This window comes from Anoplophora glabripennis, unplaced genomic scaffold (genome assembly GCF_000390285.2).
Source record: "Anoplophora glabripennis isolate ALB-LARVAE unplaced genomic scaffold, Agla_2.0 scaffold22, whole genome shotgun sequence".
NCBI classification, from domain to species: domain Eukaryota; kingdom Metazoa; phylum Arthropoda; class Insecta; order Coleoptera; family Cerambycidae; genus Anoplophora; species Anoplophora glabripennis.
In genome coordinates, this window is record NW_019416298.1 from 1,617,571 (window position 1) to 1,641,097 (window position 23,527).

Here is a 23,527-nt window from a genome sequence, read left to right on the forward strand (position 1 = left end):
AAGCTAGACTGTTTAATACGTTATTAATAGGTAATAATAGCTGAAAGATTAAAACCTTTCAAAGAGAGAAATTGAGATACAAAAATTTGCTTACATCTTCTATCTTTGTTCAGATTCTGTCTACTACTTTCTGATTTTATTACTGCTTCCTTTCCAACCCTAAAAAATCAACTATTATTCAATTCACTCCTTGTAATATTATTTTCGAAAATATATTCCTTTTATAAAGAAGAAATATTATGTTTCTTAAGTTAATTTGTACTCTTCTTACAAGTATCCTGAATTTAAAACTCCATATAATAGTATTGAAGCTGAAATTCAGCTGTAACCTCCAAATTCTTTTAAACTGCATGGATTTGCATGAAAATTTAGAATAAGGCTCATCTTAGACTCAAGTTCAAAAGTCGATTGACGCTTTTTGTTTTTTAAGGGTAAAGACTACCCCTAAGTGAAAAAAATTGAAAAAATTAAGTTTTAAGCATTTTATTGAAAAAAATCTTGTTCAAGCACAAAGATTAAATAATGTTCCATGTTCTCGAACATATTTTATGATATATTTGATCTTTTCGACCCTTTATTTAACCCTTAAAAACTACCCTTATGCAAAAAATAATGATAAAAAATTACTTTTTAAAGATTTGGAATGATTAAATTGTGCTATTATTTAAAATAAAAGTTACCTTATAGCTAATAAAGGAATGTTTCCCTTTCAACCCCAAAAAACTACCCCTGTATTGACAAAAATTATAAAAAAATTACTTTTTAAAAGCTCGGAATGCTTTAACGGTGCAATTATTTAAAATAAAAATATCCTCATTGCTTATGAAAGAGTATCTCATAACACTTTTCAACCCTTATAAATCACCCCTGTGCTAAAAAATTATAAAAAATTACTGTCTAAATCTTGGAATGCTATAATTGTGCAATAATTTAAAATAAAAATTCCCTTATATTGTTTATGAAAGAATATTTTACTTTTGCCAGTTTCAACTCTTATAAACTACCCTTTTACCAATATTAATGTAAAATATTTTTATTATAATCGATTTTTAAATATAATTAATCATAAAATAATTGCTACGCTGCATATACACACTATTTTTTTTTCAAATGTCATTGGTTTTTTTACCATAACTCGGTTAATTTTGAAGCTATAGTATCTTACAAAAAAGCATTTTGAAGATAATTTCAAAAGCTGTAAGATCGTTTGCATATAAAACCTTTTAAATCCTTCGTTGTTTAAAGGGAAAGGATCGAAGGGCTCGAGACAGGTCGTTTTTTCACTAAAATGGATATACTTCAAACGGCGATATCTCCTTTATTTTTTATGCTATAGGAATAAAAAAAGCAAAATAATATTTGTTGAAAAAAAGCTAAATTTTTGTTATCTATCATTTTTTACGTATCTTTCATAGTTTCATAGTTATTATATACATAAGGCAATTTTTTTTGAATAATGAAAAATACGTTTTCAACTTTTACCGTACATTATTAAAAAAAATACACATTCTAAACCGGTCTAACTTCAGGATCATATGAAAAACACCAAAACAAAACTAATTGTAAAGAGTCTACGATGAATTTTAATTCTGATGGAAATGGAACATTTACTGCTCATTTTTCCTTAAGAAATATGAGCAACCCATCTGTTTTTGACGATAACTCCTTAAATTTTGCTCTAATTAACTTTTATAAGTGCTTATTTTGAAGGTCTCTTTGAGTACTACAAAAAACTCCTGGATGCTGAATACATCTATTCGAGTATTCCCCCCAAAACAAGTCCCCTTCCACTAACCATATTTCGTTTTGTATAGGACGTACGACACTTGCTACATTTTTGTGGATTACACTTTTCTAAATAAAATAAAATATTTGAGTTATTCCCGAAAAAAACTTTGAAAAAGTTTTCAATCGTGAATAACTAAAAAACTATTGATTTCTCGAATTTCTCTATCGACTTTTGAAACAAATTTCCACCCCCGAGAAGGTGTGTCAACCCCCAACAGGGTGGAAGCGTCAATCGGCGTTATGTCAGTAATGTTCATTGACCTTTTCTCTAACTATCTGCCAAATTTCAAGTCGATCTGTTCAGTTTCAAAGAATTCGGAGGTGAATAGCTTCTATGACTATAACTAATGTAATTATCGTCTTCGAAATACTCACTTCATGAATACGTCCTCCATTGTAGTCAAGGAAATACCATAACCCAGGATTCCCAATCTTTTTGAATTATTTTCCAAATCTTTTAGCATGGATTCGAATTGGGAACTGTAGTTTTGCTCTAAAATATATGATAGTTCGGAACCTGCGTTGCTTCGAACCTACAATAAAACAACTAAATATGTACCATTTTTTCACTAAAGAAAATATATTTTGCGAGATGCTATCGCCAGGCGCTGCAATGGCTAGACAACTGGCATTCAGGAACAAAGTACACACATAGTTTAGAGATCTGGACACGGATACGAGAAATCTACGGAAGTTCATGAGAGACAATAAAAACACACAAGTCGAAGTAAAGGAAAATATAAGGTGGTTCAGCGGTATTGTTAGCTGCTTAATGGGGAATGAGCTTCAGAAGGTTATTTACGATCTAGAAGTGCCTATTGGTGTAATGTCACAGATTCAGCCACGTTTAGAGAAGGCATTAAAATTCAGGAGTAAACGCTAAGAAACGAAGTGATGGAAATAAATGAGAAAATTGCGAGACTGGAAAATCCTTTGAATTTTGTTGGAGTAAAAGTAGGTCTGGTAGGTAAAAGGTAGAAACAAGAATGTATTAGTAAGTTTGAAATAGTGAAGAGAAGGAAACTAGGACACTTCAAGCCGACTGTTACGGGATGTAAAAACACACAGAAGACAAAAACTGGACCACAAGAAAGAAAAGAAAGGAAAACTTAAAACAAAACGGAAAATGCAATGCTGGAAAAGTCCGTTACCAAGCTGCTTTCAAGAGGTACAATCAATGCAGAGAGTTATATAATAGATGAACAGATTAAATATTTGCATTTAGTATTCGTAGCCAGTGCACAGGAGGAGGAAGACATGTTGAATTCCTTGATGGAAATCAGAGACATAAATTTGGAAAAAATGATCTTCTCTAGATACTACAACGAATTTTGGAAGCAAGAATAATGATAGAAATCATTTTTGCGATAGAAACACTTACAAAAGGGAGAAGAAGGAGCACAAGAGGCTTTCAAAATTCTGGACAAAGAAGGGGATATTTTGACACCTGTGGAAGGTACTACGTATGCAAATTTAGTTATCTACATTATTAGTTTTGTTCTGAAGGCAACAAATCAATAAATACAGAATACCTCTATGTTCGGTACATATTTCCCCAACAATGCTGTAACTTGGGCTGGATCGCAATCCCGAGATTTGTCTATGATGAGGCTATAGCCCGCTCCGAATTTCTTTTTCAGGAAAAAACTGGATCCGCAACACTGTAATTTTCCTGCCGCCATAATGGCTATCCTATCACCCAAGAGATCTGCCTCGTCCATAAAATGAGTGGTCAGTAACATTGCGCGTCCTAAAATAAACAGTTTTTTTTTTATTAGGTATAGATATTACATATTACAGCATAAAAATGTAATTTAATATTGAAATTATAGCATAAAATAATGCGCTCATGAATGTATATGGCTGTTGTATAACTCGCCCAAATAGCATGAAAACGACAAAATTGTTATATTGCTGGTCCTTTATTAGCTAGTATGTGTGTTTTGTATGTGGTCTCTTGAATGTTGACAAGGGGTAGAATATGCTCTGGCCTCTCTTCACCATGTTACGTAAGCACCAATTTTGATATTAAAATTTGTATATACCTTCCATAAACTTTCCCATTCGAAAGACTAAAAACTCTTTGGTACTCGTCCTGTTTTTATTGTGTGCAATAGTTGCCTAAGAAATATTATAGACGTCAATAAGGGGACCTTCCTTGGAAAAATTAACAGCATTTCGTTAAATGAAATAGATTTAAAGTTGCCAACAGTTTAAATTCCAGTCTAGAATATTAGAATAGACGCAAAGTAAACAAGTATGCTATCTGTTATGAAACATGCGTTGATCAACAACGTGAAAATCAGTACAAACTAATTTAAAATGATGTAGTCAAAAATCAAACACAATGTAAATACTAGTGAGAAATACTATTAGTCCTTTATAAAAAGTAAATTTGCAACTATTAACCTATTTTCTCTCGTTTTGCTTTATGCAGGTATGCATATGAACAAAAAACTAACCTTCTTTTTCACTCAACAACAGATTCCACACGGCTCTTCTAGCTGAAGGATCCATACCAGCCGTGGGTTCGTCCAACATCAATACCTTTGAGTTGCCACAAAGTGCTATTGCGATGCACAACTTGCGCTTCATCCCACCTGACAGTGATGAAACTCGGGATTTTCTCTAAAACGTGAAATCTCAATTTTAAAGTTGATGTGTCGTTCTAAACAAATCTGTTACCTTAGGTTCCAACTCCAATCGACTAATGTACTTGTTGATTTCCGCTTTAATTTCATCTTTACTAAGGCCCTTCAGTTTACTAAAGAAGTACAAATGTTCCTCTACAGTCAATTCGTCAAAGATGAGGTCGTGCTGTGGACAAAGACCCAAACTTTGTCTTACGCCATCTATTTCTGTTCGGATATCGAACCCATTGACTTTTGCAGTGCCGCTAGTGGGCGTTATCATGCCGCTCAACATGGACATGGTGGTCGTTTTGCCAGCACCGTTGTGTCCCAGCAAGACTGTTATTTGATTCTCATACATATTTAAAGACAAATCTTCAACGGCTGCCTTCTTGCGAAACACCTTTCTGAGGTTTGTGATTTGTATTCCGACTGCCAAGTTTTGTGGTTCAGATTCGAAAAATTCTCCGGTGTTGGCACGGTTCCTAACTAAGCTCACATCTGAATCCTCTAAAAAGTTAATATCACTTGAAGTCGCTTCTTTAAAATATTAAATTTTTCGGGTGAGATGAACTCACCATTATCTTGAAAATTAATTTTAATTTAAATTATGTGAGATAAGACCACTAGGTCACATTTAGTTTACTTCAAATAATGTATTTAAAAAACCAAATCATTTTTAAATATTTTCTTAAATTTTTACTATCTACAACATGAAGTTATATATAGTGTGATTTTAAAAGTTGGGACATGAACAGGTTATGTTTTGGGCGGTTATGAATTCAATGTTACTTGTTGGTAAAACGATTTTCTATTGTTTTAATCACTTCGAGGTTTGGACGAGGTATGAGTTTTGTACCAATAGTGCATTGTTATATTTAGCACAGTTTTAGAATCTCTCACTTTTGACCAGCTGATAGCCGCGTTGGATCTGCTGTGTGTCGGTAAAGGTCGTAGCACAGGTCGTAGTATATACTTACGTTTGTGAAGGTGCCAATAACTACACGTACACAAGAAATACCATGGCTTGGGCACCCCGTAGTCCCCAGGAAAGACCGCCTCCACATATATGGCAATAAAGAAATAAATGAATGTATCAACAGTGAGCATTATCATCATCAGTCCCACTGATAACGATTCAGATGGTCTGTACGGCGGAAATACTGTCGCCCAATGAATACCTGAAAACCATCTCTATGTAACAGTGCTTTGACCAAATTTGCTGTTATGGAACACTTTTGACCATCTGTAGCATTCCCACTACTAACGGAGAGCATTTGTGCATTTTTACCTTACAAAGCTAATAATAAAACTATAGAAGTTGTTACTTAATTCCACTGCCAGAAAATACTTTTTCGTGGTGAAATTTGGACAGCATGTATTTCGCAAGAATTTCACTGTGGAGTTAAATGTTTGTCCCCGAGAAATCATCATTACCTTTACAATTTTCCATTTTTCTATATTCTTTTGGCACGTTATTCAATTTTTTGTGCTTATGAAACACCATTGAAAAACATAAAAGAGCTCTGTTCGTTCAGCATAAAATTCATTACGGGATAACAAGGGAAAGAAAATCATGATGATTTCATGGAATTGTTCACGGCGAAATTCTCTGTAAAAAGTAGCCATAATGTTTCACAGATTTCAAGAGATTGTGAAAATAAAAAAAAAATATTTCTAATTGTGCAGCTAATGGCTTCTACCAGATGGCAGATGGTCAAACTCTAATACCACTGACTCACTTATCTGTACTGAATTTCATGTTATATATCATCATTAAAATTAATTAGAATTTAAACAAAATTATCTGCCCTTATCTTAAAGACATAAGGCGACTGTTGATCCATAAAGAATGTAGTATGATTATTTGATATTCTATCGTCCCTTAATTTTTATACTCATTTCAGAATTTTTTTCCACATTTTTATATTGACGTTTTTTAGAAAGTTCCGGATTATATTCGATTTGGTTCCAGAAGCGTTATTGAGATGTACCCATGAGAAATTATGTATAAAACGTGATACCTCTATATTTTTTCTATTCTTTTATGTAACAAAAATTATAAGAACCAATGATAAAATTTATTACTTTTATCACACTTTAATCAACCTTTGAATTAACAATGAAATTCTGCATTGCATTTTTAATCATCTTTTCGATTCAAGTCAATTTAACAGCTAGATCTAATATTTTCGGACTTACAAACCATAATTTTGTTTTCATAAACTATAATTATATTTAGGCCTGACTTACCTCGTCCAATTCCTTCGTAAAATAGTACAATTTCCATTGCAAAACCAAATGCACTCAAGGGAAATAAACTGATTAACAGTTTAGGTAGTAGAGTTAAGTGTTTAGATTTTGTCATAGCAATTATTATGTAAGGTAAGAAGGAAGCTAAGAAAATTAATTCACCTAGGACTGCAGCAGTGTTAGCTAGAAAGGAAAGACACCATAGAATAGAATAAATTTGTTTTTGAATTCATATCTTACCTTTATTAAACATGACGCTGATGGCGAAACTGAATGTGATACATGAGGAAATAAAAATTATGTAAAGTAATAGTAATATTATTATATTCGAGTTCTGAAAAATTGCGGTACTGGAGAACCTACCTACTCTCAGTATTAATATCACTAATATCGCTATCAAGAGAAGAAATATGAAACATTTTACATACCAAGCAGCCCAATGTAGCCAATTGGGTAGGCCCATTATTTTCATTGATTCCTAGAAAATGTTAACGTTGAATGAATACAAATACTTATTAATCATAACGGTAGTTTTGAAATGAAACATATTTTCAGTAATAGCATCACAAGAAAGTGAGAATATACAAGGTGTTTTGCATAAGAATCGGCACAAAGCAGGCGCACGTATGTGGAACCCAAAATATGGTGACAACGCAACTTACCTTTATACTAAGCTGCACCCCTGGCCTAGAACTTATAGGCCTTGAAAGTGGGGTATCAAATTTCGAAAAAAATCAATATCTCAGTTATACTTTTGAATTTTCGATGATTTTAAATAAGACATCTGGAATACGTATTATTAGTTGTTTGTGTTTTTTTGAAAACTAACAAGAGTAAGAAAAGTTTTAGTATTAAATTCTCTATAAAGTTAAGTAATAATTTTTTAAGTCCGCCAATGGGTTAAAAATTTCTATCACATTTTAATGGTACATCATCTCTTATGCGAAACACCCTGTATTTTAAAAAACAAATACATCATATTCTATTATTCGCTCTCGCAACTTTTACTCTATTCTAAACTAGTTCAAAGAAATTAAATAATTTTGTCAAATGAAGTCAAACAATGTTCAGTACCAGAAGGTATGAAAAAAGATATCTAATCCACAGATAAGCTTTCTAACTACTGATATTGTGGGAATCAATTACTCGATGGGATAATTTTACAAAAAAAAAACTAAAATTGATACATCTAAATACAGTTGATATTATCAGTTGACATTAATTGCTTATTATTATTATCATTATCGTTATCGTTGTCATTCACGATGTCCTTATCATTATCATTACTTGTCTAATACTATGATGTATTGATACTTGCTTTCTTATAACTTACTTTAAGTTGTTTTTCTTTTTCGAGGGTGATTGATTTAATTATATTAAAAAAGGGTTGAGTAAGACACAACGCTAACATGAAGGTTATTAAGTGTGAATACAATCCTATAAAATCCTCCACCCAATCTGGATGCGGATACCGCCTCATGCTTATTAACGGAAATTTATTTTTGCTCAAAAGTTCTTTGGGATCAGTCTTTTCCTTAGCGGATATTATGGCGATTGCAAGAAAGTGCTGAATGGCCAAAAATCCCTCGTCATGGTAGTCTGAAAATACATATCAGATGAAAGTAAATCAGAATGTTGAAAAATATGAAAGAAAAATTTAAAGATTACAGTAGGTACTTATCAAACTATGAAACAAGTAGCAGATTCCTATTTAAAATATATATTCATTTAAGTGATTTTAGTCCTTAAATGATTCGGTTAGTTGTAAATTATAGGTTAGTCTTTTTGTAAATGACATTTCATTATACAGGAGTTGTAAATTATAGGTTAGTCTTTTTGTAAATGACATTTCATTATATAGGAGTTGTAAATTATAGGTTAGTCTTTTTGTAAATGACATTTCATTATACAGGGTGTTCCCTTTTTAAATGAATTAACTTTAACAGTTGATAGAGAAAAAAATTTACAAGATACATATTTTGAATATATTCAGGATGAATCAGCAAGTAGTTCTGGAATCAGAAAATTAGGAAGCCCTAGATATATGTACTCAAATCGCTCAGGTTAGACACGGACTATCTTTGTTTTAATTGAATTCGTAAAATAATTTTTTTTCCGTGCTGTTTTTTACTTTGTGTTCAAATTTGGTTAAAGACCAATAAAATCTTGTTTTTTAAGTTACAAAAAATGTATTTCTTTGTATTTAGTCGAGAAAAGTTATAAGAAATATTATTTTAAATAAAATATTACATTTATTTAAATTTTGTTAATTTGTACTTGAACAAAATGAAATTTTAGAAACTTACGTAGGTACATAATATGTTTTATTAAGTACGTTGTTTTCTTATTCATTAAAATATACTTGAATGCAATTTTTACAATTTCTAGCTTCGGAAAAAAATGAAAAAACCAGTGTATTCCCAATTTTCCCTTATTTTTGAAATGTAAGACCTAGTATCTATACTGTAAGAGAAATTGGACTTATTTTCACTCAGTTTCACTCAATAATGTATTAATTTGTGTCCATACAAATATTACAAAATGTGTAAAACTATCAAAATGCTTAATATTAACTGAAAATGTATTCAATAATTTCACTCAATGGATTCAGTTAGGACCTTTTTGCTTTCACTCAGACCGATTTATTTACAGTGTGCAAACTATACAATTTATGAATTAAACATATTTCATTACATTATTTGCCTACAATTTAAATTTTGTACTGTATTATTAATTTACTTTGTCATTAAAACTAGATTTATTTTTCAAAAATTAAATATTTAAATTATACAATTATGTGTTAAAATATACAAGCTAGTTTCAAAGTTACAATCCAAAACTTAAATTTCTAGGTACCTCTTTGGAGTCCCATATCTCATTTAGGAGCAAAAATATAGAAAACAATTATAAGGAGCATTGGTGTTATTTTGTTCCCACCTATTGATTTCGGGAAATTATTAGGTACATACCGGACACCCTGTACATAAAATTTTCCAAAGGATGTTTGCAGACGATATCTAGCAATTGTTACCGATATTGGTTGGGTTTATTAACTATAATGTGGTTATTAATAACAACGGATTCTTACTTGGAGTACCGCCAGTAGTGATTTCAAACAATCGAGGTCCTTGTGGCTCAATATTGGGAAAAACTAAATTTGTTGCCCAGTTTGTCTCTACAGAAGTTGGATTTGTTCTATTATATGTTCTTCTGAGATCAGAGGGAAACCTTAAACGGAATTTCTATCGTTCATTAGATACCTACATTTGTTACAAATATCAAGGATATATGGCAAATTTAACATGTAAACGTAAGACATTTTAATAAAACATGGCAAAAGCTGTACAAATTGCACATTTTTGTAATGTGTCTGCCTTGAAGTTAGATAGGAATGGCCATTATAAGAAGATGCCGTGTACATTTTCTTCTAAAAACATACTCATGTATTTAAATATTTCCTATCCATTTCATAAAATTACAGTTTACGTTTTCTGTGTAACACCGCGTAGTTACAGTGTAGTCAGCGATCGCAAAAAGTTAAATTAAAATTTGAAATTTGGCTTTTGGTTTCTAATGCCTTTGTCAAAAACATATTAATTATATGTTCTACGCAGTATTCGAGGAGAAATTTGGAACCAACTTCTCTGTGAACCATGTTGTCGTGGTTATCTCCAGATTTGGACCCAGATTTAAAAATTAATGGACAGTTAGGGATAAAACTCATTTCACTACCGGCACCGGCCTTAAGATATGGTTGATAGCACGCTATTAGGTCTGTCCAAATGTTGGAACTAGTATGGCCAGCGTAAATGCAAATTTCATCTAAAAGAACAACTGGCCAACCTTGGCTTCTATAATACTTAATTTTGTCCAGATAATTCAACCTTACAGCACGAATAATCAGTCTTCTCTATTAGCACCTTCCGACTGTTCTTAGTTTTCCTTCACTCGAATCCAAGTTTTTTAACAATGGTATTCAGGGAGATATGTTTTCCCGAAAAAATGTATTTTTCACTTAAATTTTCTTGTCAGACTAAATCGACATCCTTCCATTTTATGAAAATTATAAATCGTGTTTCTTTTATCCATTTTTTTCTCATTATGGTATGTTGGTTTTTGTACAAATTCTTTTGCGATTTTTATAAAAACTAAATTTTACTCCCCCATTACCATTGTTTAGAACTTGTATCTCGATTTTTTTCATTCTAATTTTATATACAGAATGATAATCAAAAGTAAAGAGTCATTGACGTAGAAATTCTTAATTATTCCAAATGTAAAAAAAGCTTTCTCTATCAATTAATTATCTGCTGGTGTTATACCTTCGTAATTACTCGAAAATGCCTTACTTTTCGAATAAAGTACAAAACACTCATTTTTCTTAGAAATAACATTTACAAAATAAATTCACTCATTCAATTTTCATTTTGTTGCATTCACTTTCTTTAGCTCAAATCTTGAAAGTGTTTCATCCGTATGCACAGTCGATCGCCAGCGACTCGCCGAAGTTATACTTGGCGAATCTCTGGCGAGTCGCTGGCGAAAGAACGGCGCGTAGTTTCTATTGCATAGACGTTCGCCCGGTGATCTGCGCTTGGGCGAATCGCCAGATGAGTGATAGTCTCAACTACAGGCGCTTAAGCATGCGCAATGCTATTTTACACCGAATACGTACTGTTCTAACCTGGGTTTGTGCATAGTATGGTACTTTGAAATGTATTACTTTGAGCATCTCTGGTATATAGTTGTTTGTATCACATAAATTATTGTCAAAGCATATTATCTAAAGGGTTGTAGCGGTAGTAAAAGACTAAATAAAATTTTCCTTTTCGGCGTTAATAGCAGTTGTTAATATAGTAAGCTGTTGTTATTATATTGTTATTATAAAATGTCTCAAGTAATTTGTTTATTAGGGTGCACTAGGAATCGGAAAGCCATATTTATGAAATATTTAAGTAATTTTTTTATTAGGGTATAGAGTAGTTTTTTCAATTACATGATTAACAGTGATCACACACAAATAATTATAATAGGTACATCAACGTACATCTTGTTTAAAATATTTCAAAGTACAATCTGTTTTACTTTACAATTTACAACAACGATTACAATTTCAATATATAGCGTGACACACAAACGGTGACCAAAAATGAAACCTAATATTCTTTGGTGAATTTTAAGGGGAGTCTTTCGTTTTTATCTAGGACGCTTCGTTAAAAAGATACAGGGTGTTAAAATATTTTAAAGTTTTTTAAATAATATAAAAACTAGTAACTAAAATAATTTAAAATTGGGCACGTGTATTTATGTAAATTTAGATGCTCCAGTATGCCAGTACTTATGGTAAAAATCATGATATATTCGGATTCGTCTTTCAATTTTCTACAAATTACTACATTCTCATGTTTTTCGAAGAAAGCCTGATTTTCGAGTAAAACTTAAAAAACGAACTGAAAACAGTTTTACTTAAATAACATGCAAACACTAATCATTCGGTTATTAAATGGAATAAAGAAATTAATCATGATTTTAATGATTTTATTTGAGTAAATGCACAAAAATACATCCATTTCCACGAACACATGCGTGACATCTTTTTAGTAACGAAAATGTAATTTGTTCGAAATTTATTGTTGCTTGAATATGATTTAAAGCAATATTTATTCTTTTTTCGAACTGCTCAGAATTTCAAAGTTGTTATTGCAGCCCATTATGTAATTTTAAACCGAATTTAATTCGAATATCGAAGTGTGTTTTCAGTTGGATTTTTAAGTTTTACTCGAAAATCAGACTTTTTTTCGAAAAACATAAGAGTAGTAATTAGTAGAGAATTGAAAGATGAATTCGATGAATATCATGATTGATTATCATAAAGCAGTGGCGTACTATTTAATTTAGAAAAATATGCCACCGATACCCTGTATCTTCGGCACTAGAGCATTTAAATTTTCGGAAAAAGCCTCCGATTTTGGACAATGTTTACATAAATACATGTGCTCAATTTCAAATTATATCAGTTACAACTTTTTAAATTATTTAAAAAAATTTAAAATATTTTTATTAAGTTTAACACCCTGTATCTTTTAAACGAAGCGTCCTAAATAAAAACTTTATACGATAGACTTCCTTTAAAATTCACCAAAGAACACTAGTTTTCATTTTTGGTCACCGTTTGTGAATCACCCTGTATAGGTGTGTATATCTAAATCAGAAATATCTCTGTTTGCGTTATACAACATGTTAAGATCCATTATTGGAACAATCTCAAAAACACAATAAAAATAGGTTACTTGCTTTCTGGAGAAACGCTGGAGATGCTACAGGCAATCTCCGGCGATTCTCCGGCGGTTCGCCATAAGTTTCACTAATGCGCATGCTTGACTTGGCTGGCGAACGACTGTGCATTGAAAATCTCGTCCGGCGAACGGCGAATCTCTGGCGATCGACTATGCATACGGGCCTTTGTTTGCCTTACCTTATAGAAACTTCAAAATTTTTGATGTTAGAAACATCTGTGCGACTTTTAAAACTGTCGTCGAATTGGATCGCTGCAAAGGCAGAGAAAACTTCTTCGCTTTTAAAAAATGTTTCTAATGCTTCGGAATCTTCTAGTCCTTCGACGGTTTTGAACATTTCAGAGAATATCTTTACGATCCCTTCTGTGGCTGGACTTTTTGGAGAATAAACCAGTTTAAAGTTGCTAGATAAAATTAAACATGGTGATTCATAACTGACTGTACATACTGTAATGTCAGAGTGGAACAACATAAGCGGGTTATCCTGAAGTTACGTACAATAATATATTATCCACTTCAATGGGTTCTACGAAAAAAAAAAAGAAATGAATAAAAATATAGAAAATAGTCGTGATACTATTAATATCGAATCGAACATAAGTATGAAGATGTTCGTTTTAACTATTTTCTTTGTTAAGAAGGTAATATTGGAAAAGCTGATTAGAAAAGTTGTAAGTGATCACTTTGTATTCATTTAGGTTGCCACTCGTTGACATTACGGTACTCGGTGTCGGTGGTGTTTGACGGTGTAAGTAATAGAATAAATAAATATAAATCGCGAACAATAAAATTAGGAATAATTAATTAAGAAGCAAATGTTGAAGGAATAAAAAATATACGCCAGTTTGTGTATATTTTCTTTTATTTTCATTTTTTGGATACTATCGATATTAGAATATAACAAATAATGGTATAGTTATATATAATTGGTTATTTTTTAATGATGTCTATACTCGACGCGGTTATAATATTCGTTGCAATAACATTCGTTTAATATTTATAGCGATAGTACAGGAATTAAGTATATAATACTTACTTGTAATAATCCAAACCAAGCTTTTCGTATGTCCTAAAATCAATCAGAAATTAATGGTTACGTGGATTAATTTATAAAAAATTACGTAATTTATACAGGGTGTAACTTTGAATGGGGGTCATATTTATACAGAGGCTTCCCTTGACCTTTAGAAACACGTATCAATAGTTTATTTTTTCAAATTCCGTCGTGAAAACTTATTTTTTATCCCTTTCTTCGTAATTTCGGACAAGCTAGTGCAACTTCAAACCACGGCGCGCTTTTGTCGCAGAGCATGCACAATTGAGAACTGTGCTGTGCATTTTTGTCAAATCTTATATATAACACAATACTTAAGATTTTGCGGCAAATCTCCACGACGTTTAAAATTTCTGGTTAAAAGATCCCGTAGTCTCTTAAATGTTGAAACAATCTTACAAACATTTTCTTATTAGAAGTAGGTTTTAACCATACCAACTCTATTTTGATTCGTGTACATGCTTTTTCATAATGTACAAAAACTTTAAGTTAAAACACAAAATTATACTGTATCGACACTGAACACTGAAATAAATAACTTTATAAGATCATACACTTATATTATACATAGATAAAGTAGAAGACCAAACAGATATTATGTAACCGAATGAAACAGTGAAATTTTCAGCCATTCCTGTTTTGCAGCAGGTGCGAGGGTAGCCGGCTTATCAGCCCTTAAAGGCATACCGCACCAGACCAGTGGTTTTTTAGTGATCGGTGCTTCGTCCACATGAACTTAGAATAAAATATGGTGACTAAAATAGCACAGCTTAATAATATACATACAGCTGGAAGAGTCCGTGTCGGCGCCTTTGATGTGGCGGTCGAGAACCAAGCGAGACGGAATCTTGCTAACTCTCTCAGATTAAGGGGAATTGTCGGGGCTCATTATAGATTTCTCCATTATTATAAGTTTATTTTTTGAATATTCCTAAAATTTTGGTTTATAGTTTATAACGTATAATAAATTCTAACCCTTAAATATAACCTAAGTACAAATTCTTTCGGAAAAGAATGACACGGATGACTAAAAGGTAGTCTTTTAATTAATTCAAGAAATGTGCTACAAATGTTATTTTTTGTGGATAATTGTTCAAAATTATCTTGAAATATCTTTTCAGTGTTACAAATGAGCTCAACAAAGTTATCATTTGGCATTTACAATTGTCCAAATAAGGTATCTTCATTTTCATTATTATATAAAATAAAAATAAATCAACGAAATTATACCCACGCCTATGCAATTCTTACTATCCGTTGTCGTTACTTGCCTGAACGAACGCCAAAGCCGTCCTTTCCGCTGAAAGGCGGGGCATAAACGCTGCGTGACGGAATCGACGCTAACCGTTCCCGCCAAGACAGTTGGAGAGCTGTATAAGCTGCGAAAATAGCATGTCGTTGTAATCAGTGGCGGCTCGTCGTATGAAGCAACTGAGGCCGGGTCTCACTGTAAAATTTGGCTCTCACACCGTATATTTTAATACCTACTATTTAAGAAATGAAGAAACATTTAAAAATATTTACGTAAAATATTACTGATCTACCAAATAAACGGGGCAAAAGTTGTGACGAATTAGAAATATTTTCGAAATATATTTCCTTTTAATTAATGGGAATTTAAATGATTAAATTTTTTTTTTTGCTTTAATATATTTCTCAAAATTTCCCGAATATGGAAACAACTTTCCCGAAAAATCGTTTGATACAGATGTATCCAACCGTTTTTGAAATAGATAGGTTGAAAAAGAACTTAATATTTTGTACAGAGGCGAACAATTTTGTAATTTAGAGGTTCAAAAAGCGACAGAAATATTATACAAGGCATTTACAATGGTATTTTCGGAACCATACAAATTGTTTTCACCAGTTTTAACAATTCCGCAACAAGTGTCTCGTTAGAAAGAAACTTTTTGTGTCTTAAGCGCATTAAGACTTAGGTACCTACCTATGATGACACAGCGCACAACTTATTAGTGATGACGATAGAAGAAGAACTATTGCAACTATGTTACTATGTTTTTAAAATATTTTGTTAAAAGGAGGGGTAAACGAAAACCTGGCGGCGTTGTTTTATGTATAATAAGTTGACTGGCTACCTTATAAAAATTTGTTTTTGTATTGTAAAAATTTGTTTTTGTATTTGTTCATGTTTTTTAATGTTCATAAACCAAGTAGGAACAATTTTGTTAATTATTAGGTAAATATATCACTTTGTTTTTTTTTCTGTTACTTAATAATATTGTAAATACAATTTTTAAAGTTATCAGAACATGCAGAATATTATCCCTACTGATATTATAAATGTAAATGTAAGTTTGTTTGTTACGCTTTCACGCGAAAACTACTTAACCGATCACCATGAAACTTTGTACACATATTCTTGGAGGTATTAGAAGTAACATAGGATACTTTTTATTAAAAAAAATTTTTTACGAAAGATTTTCTATCACTCTGCGAGCAAAGCCGCGGGTAAAAGCTAGTTAATAATATAATTTTTTAATTTACGGTTATAGTAGGGAAATTGGGAAGGTTTCTATATTAAAAATGACGTGGAAATTTATGAAATAAAATGAAAATCCTGTTCGTGAATATCAGTTTTTCTATAATATTGTAAATGCAACTAAAAATTTCCAAATGCATTTAGTCGTTTGACCTTGAAAATTTAAATATTTTTGCCTGCGGCGCTTTTTTTCTCTCTTGCCCGCCTAGTGAAAAAGCCACGGGCCTCGCCTATTCATAGTGTCACGAGCCGCCACTGGTTGTTATATTGAATGAATATGTTTTCACAAAATTATTTTTCATTAGTTTTGTTGTCTAACAGTTGATTTAAAAAAAACATTTATTATTAGTAACGTATTTCTGTGTTAATAATAGTTATTATTTAATAAATGTAATGTAAAAATTTTCGTTTTTTTAGAAACGAGAGAAAGTTTTGTATTCAGCGATTCGATCATAGTGTTATCAACAAAATATAGTGACCCTGGCAAGTTATACAAATGCAATAAATTATTTTTCATTATCTCAGCCACAGACCATTGGTCTATGGTCACTGCCCACAATGTAGATTGATTTAAAAACATCTGGCAACGATGATAGTGCACTAATACAAAGTGCATTTTGAAAAACTAATTATAACTCGACTATTTATTTGATTAAAAAAATATATAATTTCAAAGGAGCAGTTACTATTACCTCGGAAATACTGACTCCCACTTAAAGTAACACCCTGTATAATATACATTGGGATAGGAAATCCAGTTCAGGTGGTAAATGCCATTATTATTCCATTTCTGAAAAATTTAACTTAGCTAATCGTTACTCCTTAAAATTAAATAAAATTAAATCAACTTATTCAATACCCAGAATAATTAAATCGTCAAAATACCGCGATTAGTTTTGTCAGTGCCTCTCAGTACCTCCATCACTGATTGGCTTATACAGGGTAGCCCATCGAAAACGTACCGCAAGGCATTACAGGGTAGTAAAGAACTTTTCGGCAAAATCCAAAAACAGGTCAAATTTGTTTCTGAGGGGGACAACTTTTGGCTCAAAAAGCATACCAAAATCTTCAACCCCCTAAGTGGGGGTGCTATCCCCTAAATTTTTTCAAATGGGAATGGGGGTCAAGTGGGGGGTCATTAGAAAGGGCTTTTAATTCTCTATACATCGATTCTTACTTTTTGAAAATCGATTCATTATTTTAGAAAATATGCAGCTTTGAAAATACGAACAATATTTTTGACGAGAAATGCGAAAATCGATTTAATTTTACTTCAAAACTTACGGTATTAGTCAAGTAAATGCTGAAAATGTTGTCCGCCAACTTGCATACAATGATACAGGTTGTCTTCAAACCGTTGTCGAACATTCTGGAGCACTTGCGGTGTTACTTCGCGACATACATTAATGATTCGTCCTCGCAGATCTTCCAAGGTATCAGGTGGAGTGCTGTAAACTTTGCTTTTAATGTGCCCCCAGAGAAAGAAATCTAAAGGATTTAAGTCGGGTGACCGAGGGGGCCACTCAATTGCACCTCTTCGTCCTATCCAGCGTCCTGGAAACGTCTCATTTAGGTAATTGCGCACATTGAGCGAGTAATGTGGAGGAGCTCCGTCTTGCTGGAAAATCAGTTCGTGTTCATTGTAAGCAGGGTCGTCCTCTATGATATTTGTTAGAGCTGGGTCGATGACATTTTGTAGTAAATCCAAGTACATATCGCCTGTCAAATTTCCAGGAAGGAAAAAAGGACCTACAATGGAATTTCCAAAAATACCTGCCCATACATTCAACTTCTGGGGGTGTTGGGAGTGTGTCTCATGGAAAATCCTTGGATTGGTATCAGCCCAGTAACGACAATTATGGCGATTCACTAAACCATTCAAGAAGAACGTACACTCGTCCGAAAAACACACATTAAAGAGGAAATTATCGTTTATCGCTCGTTCAGTCATTATTTCGCAAAATTGCAAACGACGATCAAAATCGTCTTCATTTAGCTCTTGCACTAGCCGAATCTTATAAGGATGGAATTTGTATTTTTTTAATATTCGTTGGACACTTGTACGACTCACTCCTGTCGCAGTAGCCAATTGCATTGTACTCAGCGTACTATCCATTGCCACTTGCCCCAATACCGCTATTTCCGTAGGTTCATTTAGTACCGGATTTTCAACCTGCCTCTTTTTGTTATGAACGGAGCCAGTTTCGCGAAATTTGGCCACCAATTCGCGAACAATTTTTCCAGACGCATGTTTCTCAGGATGCCGTTGGTTGAACAGTTCGGCGACCCGATTTCCGCATTCATTGTTTTTGAAAAAAAGCTCAATAATTTCTACTCTTTCTGGAATTGAGTACACCATAATTAATCAATTTAAAAGACTCGGCAGTATTGGTACTCTTCAACTACAAGTCACAAGACAGTTATCTAGCAACTTCTTGTGGCCTATCTAAATACGAAACAAAAAGCGGACAATTTTTTGCTCACCAAAATCAGGCTAAAGAATTCGCAAATCAGAAAAAAAAAACAGCGAATTCTTTTGAAGGAATTTACCAAGCTAATACCGTAAGTTTTGAAGTAAAATTAAATCGATTTTCGCATTTCTCGTCAAAAATATTGTTCGTATTTTCAAAGCTGCATATTTTCTAAAATAATGGATCGATTTTCAAAAAGTAAGAATCGATGTATAGAGAATGAAAAGCCCTTTCTAATGACCCCCCACTTTACCCCCATTCCCATTTAAAAAAATTTGGGGGATGGCACCCTCACTTAGGGGGTTGAAGATTTTGCTATGCTTTTTGCGCCAAAAGTTGTCCCCCTCAGAAGCAAACTTTACCTGTTTTTGGATTTTGCCGAAAAGTTCGTTACTACCCTGTAATGCCTTGCGGTACGTTTTCGATGGGCTACCCTGTATAACAGCAACAGTAACAACATGTATAAATTATAAAAATATTAGTTTAATTTTATTTATCTACATCTTCAGAGATTTTTAACTTGGTACTCTTGGCCTCAACAACTCGTAGTTTTAGGCCCATGATTTATTAATGGTTTTTGGTCTAAAATTATCTAAACAACGCCATATAGTTGTAATGTAAACTACAAAACACTAAATATATTTCTGAAAAAGCTGTCTTAATTTCTAAATACCTAGTCGTGACACAACTGTCAATATTTTTAATAGAAATCACAGCGTGAAAATTATATAATAAACTGTTTTAGGCATTTGTAACTATTTCTACGTATTAGGTAAAAAATAATCACATACATTACTTCTTCGGTGCAATCACAAAATATCTCAGTTTATGTCTTTAGTTTTTTTCCTTGCTATACGAGTACTTACGATCAGTAAGTACATTCACGAAAGAGTACAGGCGGTAATAAATGCAATAGTCAAAAGTTGCATTCAAATCAGCAAATACGTAGTGCCAACGAATATGCTATCTCAGCTCTATAATGTACTTCAGTAGGTAATTTGGTCAAAATTATATGCTTATGCATGTACCCACAAAATGTAAAAAAATAATGTTATCCTCACCCTTCAGTTGCACTGCATAACTGACCCTTAAGGTTAAAATCATCTGGCAACGTGCAAAACTGATCGTAAACCATGGTTTTCCGCTCTACAGGATTACTTAGGCTTCTCAAGAATAATATCATCAAGCAAAATAGTAGAGGCACCAGGATGTCCGTTGTGGTTTCATAAAGTTGACGTTTCACTTTAACCCAGTTTTTCCACAAAAGTAGTATAAATTTGCTGAAAGCCTTTGCCATTTTCACTGGAACAAAAGTATTTCATTTGCCGTTCAAGTAATACAAAGATAAAAATTAGGAAAAGTGTACAGGACATTGCTTTCGTCTTATATTTGGGTCTTTTTTTTACAAACGCTTATGCCTGTTCTGTTGGTTAATGACACAGTGGCTGAAGATCTTCGGTGACTGAAAAATATATTGAGTTTCCATCGAAGGGAAAGTCAAAGTGGTTTGATTGATACAAGATGAAGAAAACTTTACATCTACAGACGCTGCAACAACAGCAAAGAAGAATTTCCACATCTACCTCTAGTTAACTCTGTTAAAAACATTAACAAATAATAGGTTATGTGTTCTTCTGTTTTGTCTTAATTAAAATAGTTAAAAATACGTTTTCATGGGTAGTCTGTCAGTAAGACAGAAATGCGGTACCTCTTACTGGTACTGATACTGTAATAACATGTTTTCTGCAGTAAAATTAATTACATAAACAATGATTTACCGTACGGTAGGAAATAAATAATTGTTTCTGCATTTTTATGAGAAACCTGACACTTCTTTCGTTGATCTTTCTTGCATCCACTTGTTAAATGATTTTATTATTTATCATTAAGTGGCACGAATACCTGTACCAGATACATTACTGTGTCCAGGAACAAAACATATTATTTGTAGAAAGAAACACTTGTACTAAAGGGTTTGTGAGGGATCATTTAGCAATTTTCAATTATAGGAAACTGGTGCCGTGAGCAAGCGGAGAAGCTGATGTAAAATTGACACATAGGGAACCATTTTTTTTTATTAGTAAATTGCTTACCTTCAAAATAAGATGGGCAATAGATTCAAATGGTCAATATTAGTTTAATAAATTTTGCACTAGTACAAAACAATGTCAAATTGTATGTCAGACAGATAAATCATACGGATTAAAAATTCCAATACTGACGGGTAGTCACCATAGAAATACAAATCCACAATGGTGATCACCAACGAAAACGAATCAAGTTCATACTGTTACAAATTGCGATGTAAGAATATAGTTTTGAATATCCCGCTTATTATGTGAACATTTATAACAATAGATTTTAATAATATACTTCGTAATCTACATTATCTGTATTTAATGACATTATAACATACAGGCTTGTTGCAGCTTGTTCTAGGAACGCCTCTGTGACCGCATGCTAGTTTCACAGTTTTCTTAAAAAATGTTGGTTGGCTAATAAATGTCAGACAACACGTTTTGTTATGTAATTCACATTTGCATAAAAAATACAGTCCACTGTTAACCACAATTGGTTCATTATTCAAAGCAAAATCAAGGCTTAAATGATTAGTTTTAGAAATATTTGAATAAAAACGAAATTTTGGAAATTCGTTTTTGTTTCATTTCAGCCTTGTTTGAGGTGATATTGAAATAAGAAGAGCACTTTCTCATGGCAACTTTTTATCCTCTATCGAATAGCATAATCAATTTTTATATGCAACATTTCGTCTCTCCAGGACCATCATCAATTTAATTTTTTTAAAATAGACATTTTATTACATACATTTATTGCAATTTAGTTTTTTCCAAAAATTATAATTTTGAAGTACCTACCTACTCAAAAAGTTAAATTCCGTTTATTGGTTCTCGAGATATAAGCGGTCAAAGTTTATCGGTATTTACAGTTAATTTTAAACAATTTAGCAATAATCTTTGATCCAGTGGCTTCGTTTTTCCGAATTCTAAGCTAGAAAAAATTTTCATATCCATAAGTTATCGGCAACATAGATAAATCAGCGGAAAAGCTGTCGCTCGCACGCGCGAAAAGTGACTCAAAACACGAAAAGTGGGGCAGGGGACTTTCGCTCCGGACTGAATTCGGAGGTTCAATATGGTTAAGTACGAAAAAAATTGCATTATCTCGGCTTCTAATGGACCAATTTCGATCTTTTTTCATTCGATGTTTCGCGAACCAAGGAATTCGAATATCGTAATGCCAACTGTCTAATTTGCACATATTTTGTTATAAACAAAGTTTATTATATATACATTAAATATACTGTATATTTTGTACTGTGCTATTGCATTTTTTCAATGAAAAAATTTGTTTACGTATGTATTTCAACACTCTGGATATCAATGTATTTAGTTATAATTTTTGTTTAAATCATTCTACCTAAACATTATAGTTCAGAGATTGCTGATCTAATAGAAATAATGCTATAATAACGAATAACACAACCCTCAAAGCAAAAAAAAGAGCTGACTGTTAACCGGACACAGGATTCAGATTCAGTGACCTCAAAAAACGTATGGGTATGGTGGTCTGGTCTGTCACACATTAATATTTTTCTCGCATCTGGTAATCTCATGGAAATCTATAAAAATTACATGTTCCAAAAATCCTATAAAATTTTCCGGCCAAAACTCCTGAACGGATTTATCCGTTTCGAAATAAGGTCTTGTCTTATCTAATGATTTGTTTCACACCCTGTATGATGGCCAATGAAGAAACAGAGCAACGAACTCACACATCAACCCTTTCTTCGCAATGTGTCGCCGAAATGACGTAAAATCGGTTAATCAGAACCGCTCGGCAGAAAAAAAACAGTTCGCTGTGTGGATTGTATCTTCCCAGTCTAGCCATCCAGGGAAACTCCCCTAACCTTGCTTGGTCCCCTTTATTGATTCGCGACGATATCTTATCGTACCTGGATCTCCCACAGTCTTCTGGTAGGTACTGCCAACTGGAATGGTTGGTATAGTCGCCTATGGCAAAAAAAAACTACAATTATGTCGTCATCGTCATCGTTACCACCACTATCATATTATAGTCCATTGAAATGAAGGCTGAACCTCCATTTTTTCCTCTGTCGATCAAACCTGGGCGCAAATATGTATTCGACCCTCAGGAATCCAAATCCGCAAAAATTTTTGACCTAGGTGGTCAGGAAAGGGGTCAAAAGGTCAAAAAACCGTAAAAAATAAGGTTTTTCGCAAATATCTCGTAAACTACGGCAAGTAGCAAAAAAATAATTGCACCATCGTGTTCCCAGGGAAATTTTACATCGATTTTATGCTATTGCTTATTACAATTAAATAAATTTATGTCATCTTTTGGACAATTACTAAGCACGAGAGGGGAAGTGTATATCTCCGGCGGTGGGGAGTAGTACAGCGCGCACCCTACATGTATCGGCTGACTCGCAGTCGACAGCTCTAGCAGGTGTGCCTGTTTGGAATATAATGCGATTTCAAATATAATTAGCCTGC

The 23,527-nt window shown here is 32.8% G+C and overlaps 1 protein-coding gene across 1 annotated transcript in view; it reads right to left on the bottom strand.

The window, feature by feature from the left end:
* LOC108917262 (ATP-binding cassette sub-family A member 3-like) overlaps positions 1 to 23,527 on the bottom strand; it is a 41,475-nt gene that overhangs the window by 11,787 nt on the left and 6,161 nt on the right. Inside the window, exons 2-10 of the mRNA XM_018723767.1 lie at positions 8,005 to 8,270; positions 6,912 to 7,149; positions 6,672 to 6,854; positions 5,395 to 5,599; positions 4,474 to 4,945; positions 4,251 to 4,416; positions 3,321 to 3,538; positions 2,164 to 2,321; positions 95 to 159 (exon numbers count right to left, since the gene is read on the bottom strand). Coding sequence (XP_018579283.1) covers positions 95 to 159; positions 2,164 to 2,321; positions 3,321 to 3,538; positions 4,251 to 4,416; positions 4,474 to 4,945; positions 5,395 to 5,599; positions 6,672 to 6,854; positions 6,912 to 7,149; positions 8,005 to 8,270 — 1,971 coding nt within the window. The remainder of the gene's footprint in view (positions 1 to 94; positions 160 to 2,163; positions 2,322 to 3,320; positions 3,539 to 4,250; positions 4,417 to 4,473; positions 4,946 to 5,394; positions 5,600 to 6,671; positions 6,855 to 6,911; positions 7,150 to 8,004; positions 8,271 to 23,527) is intronic.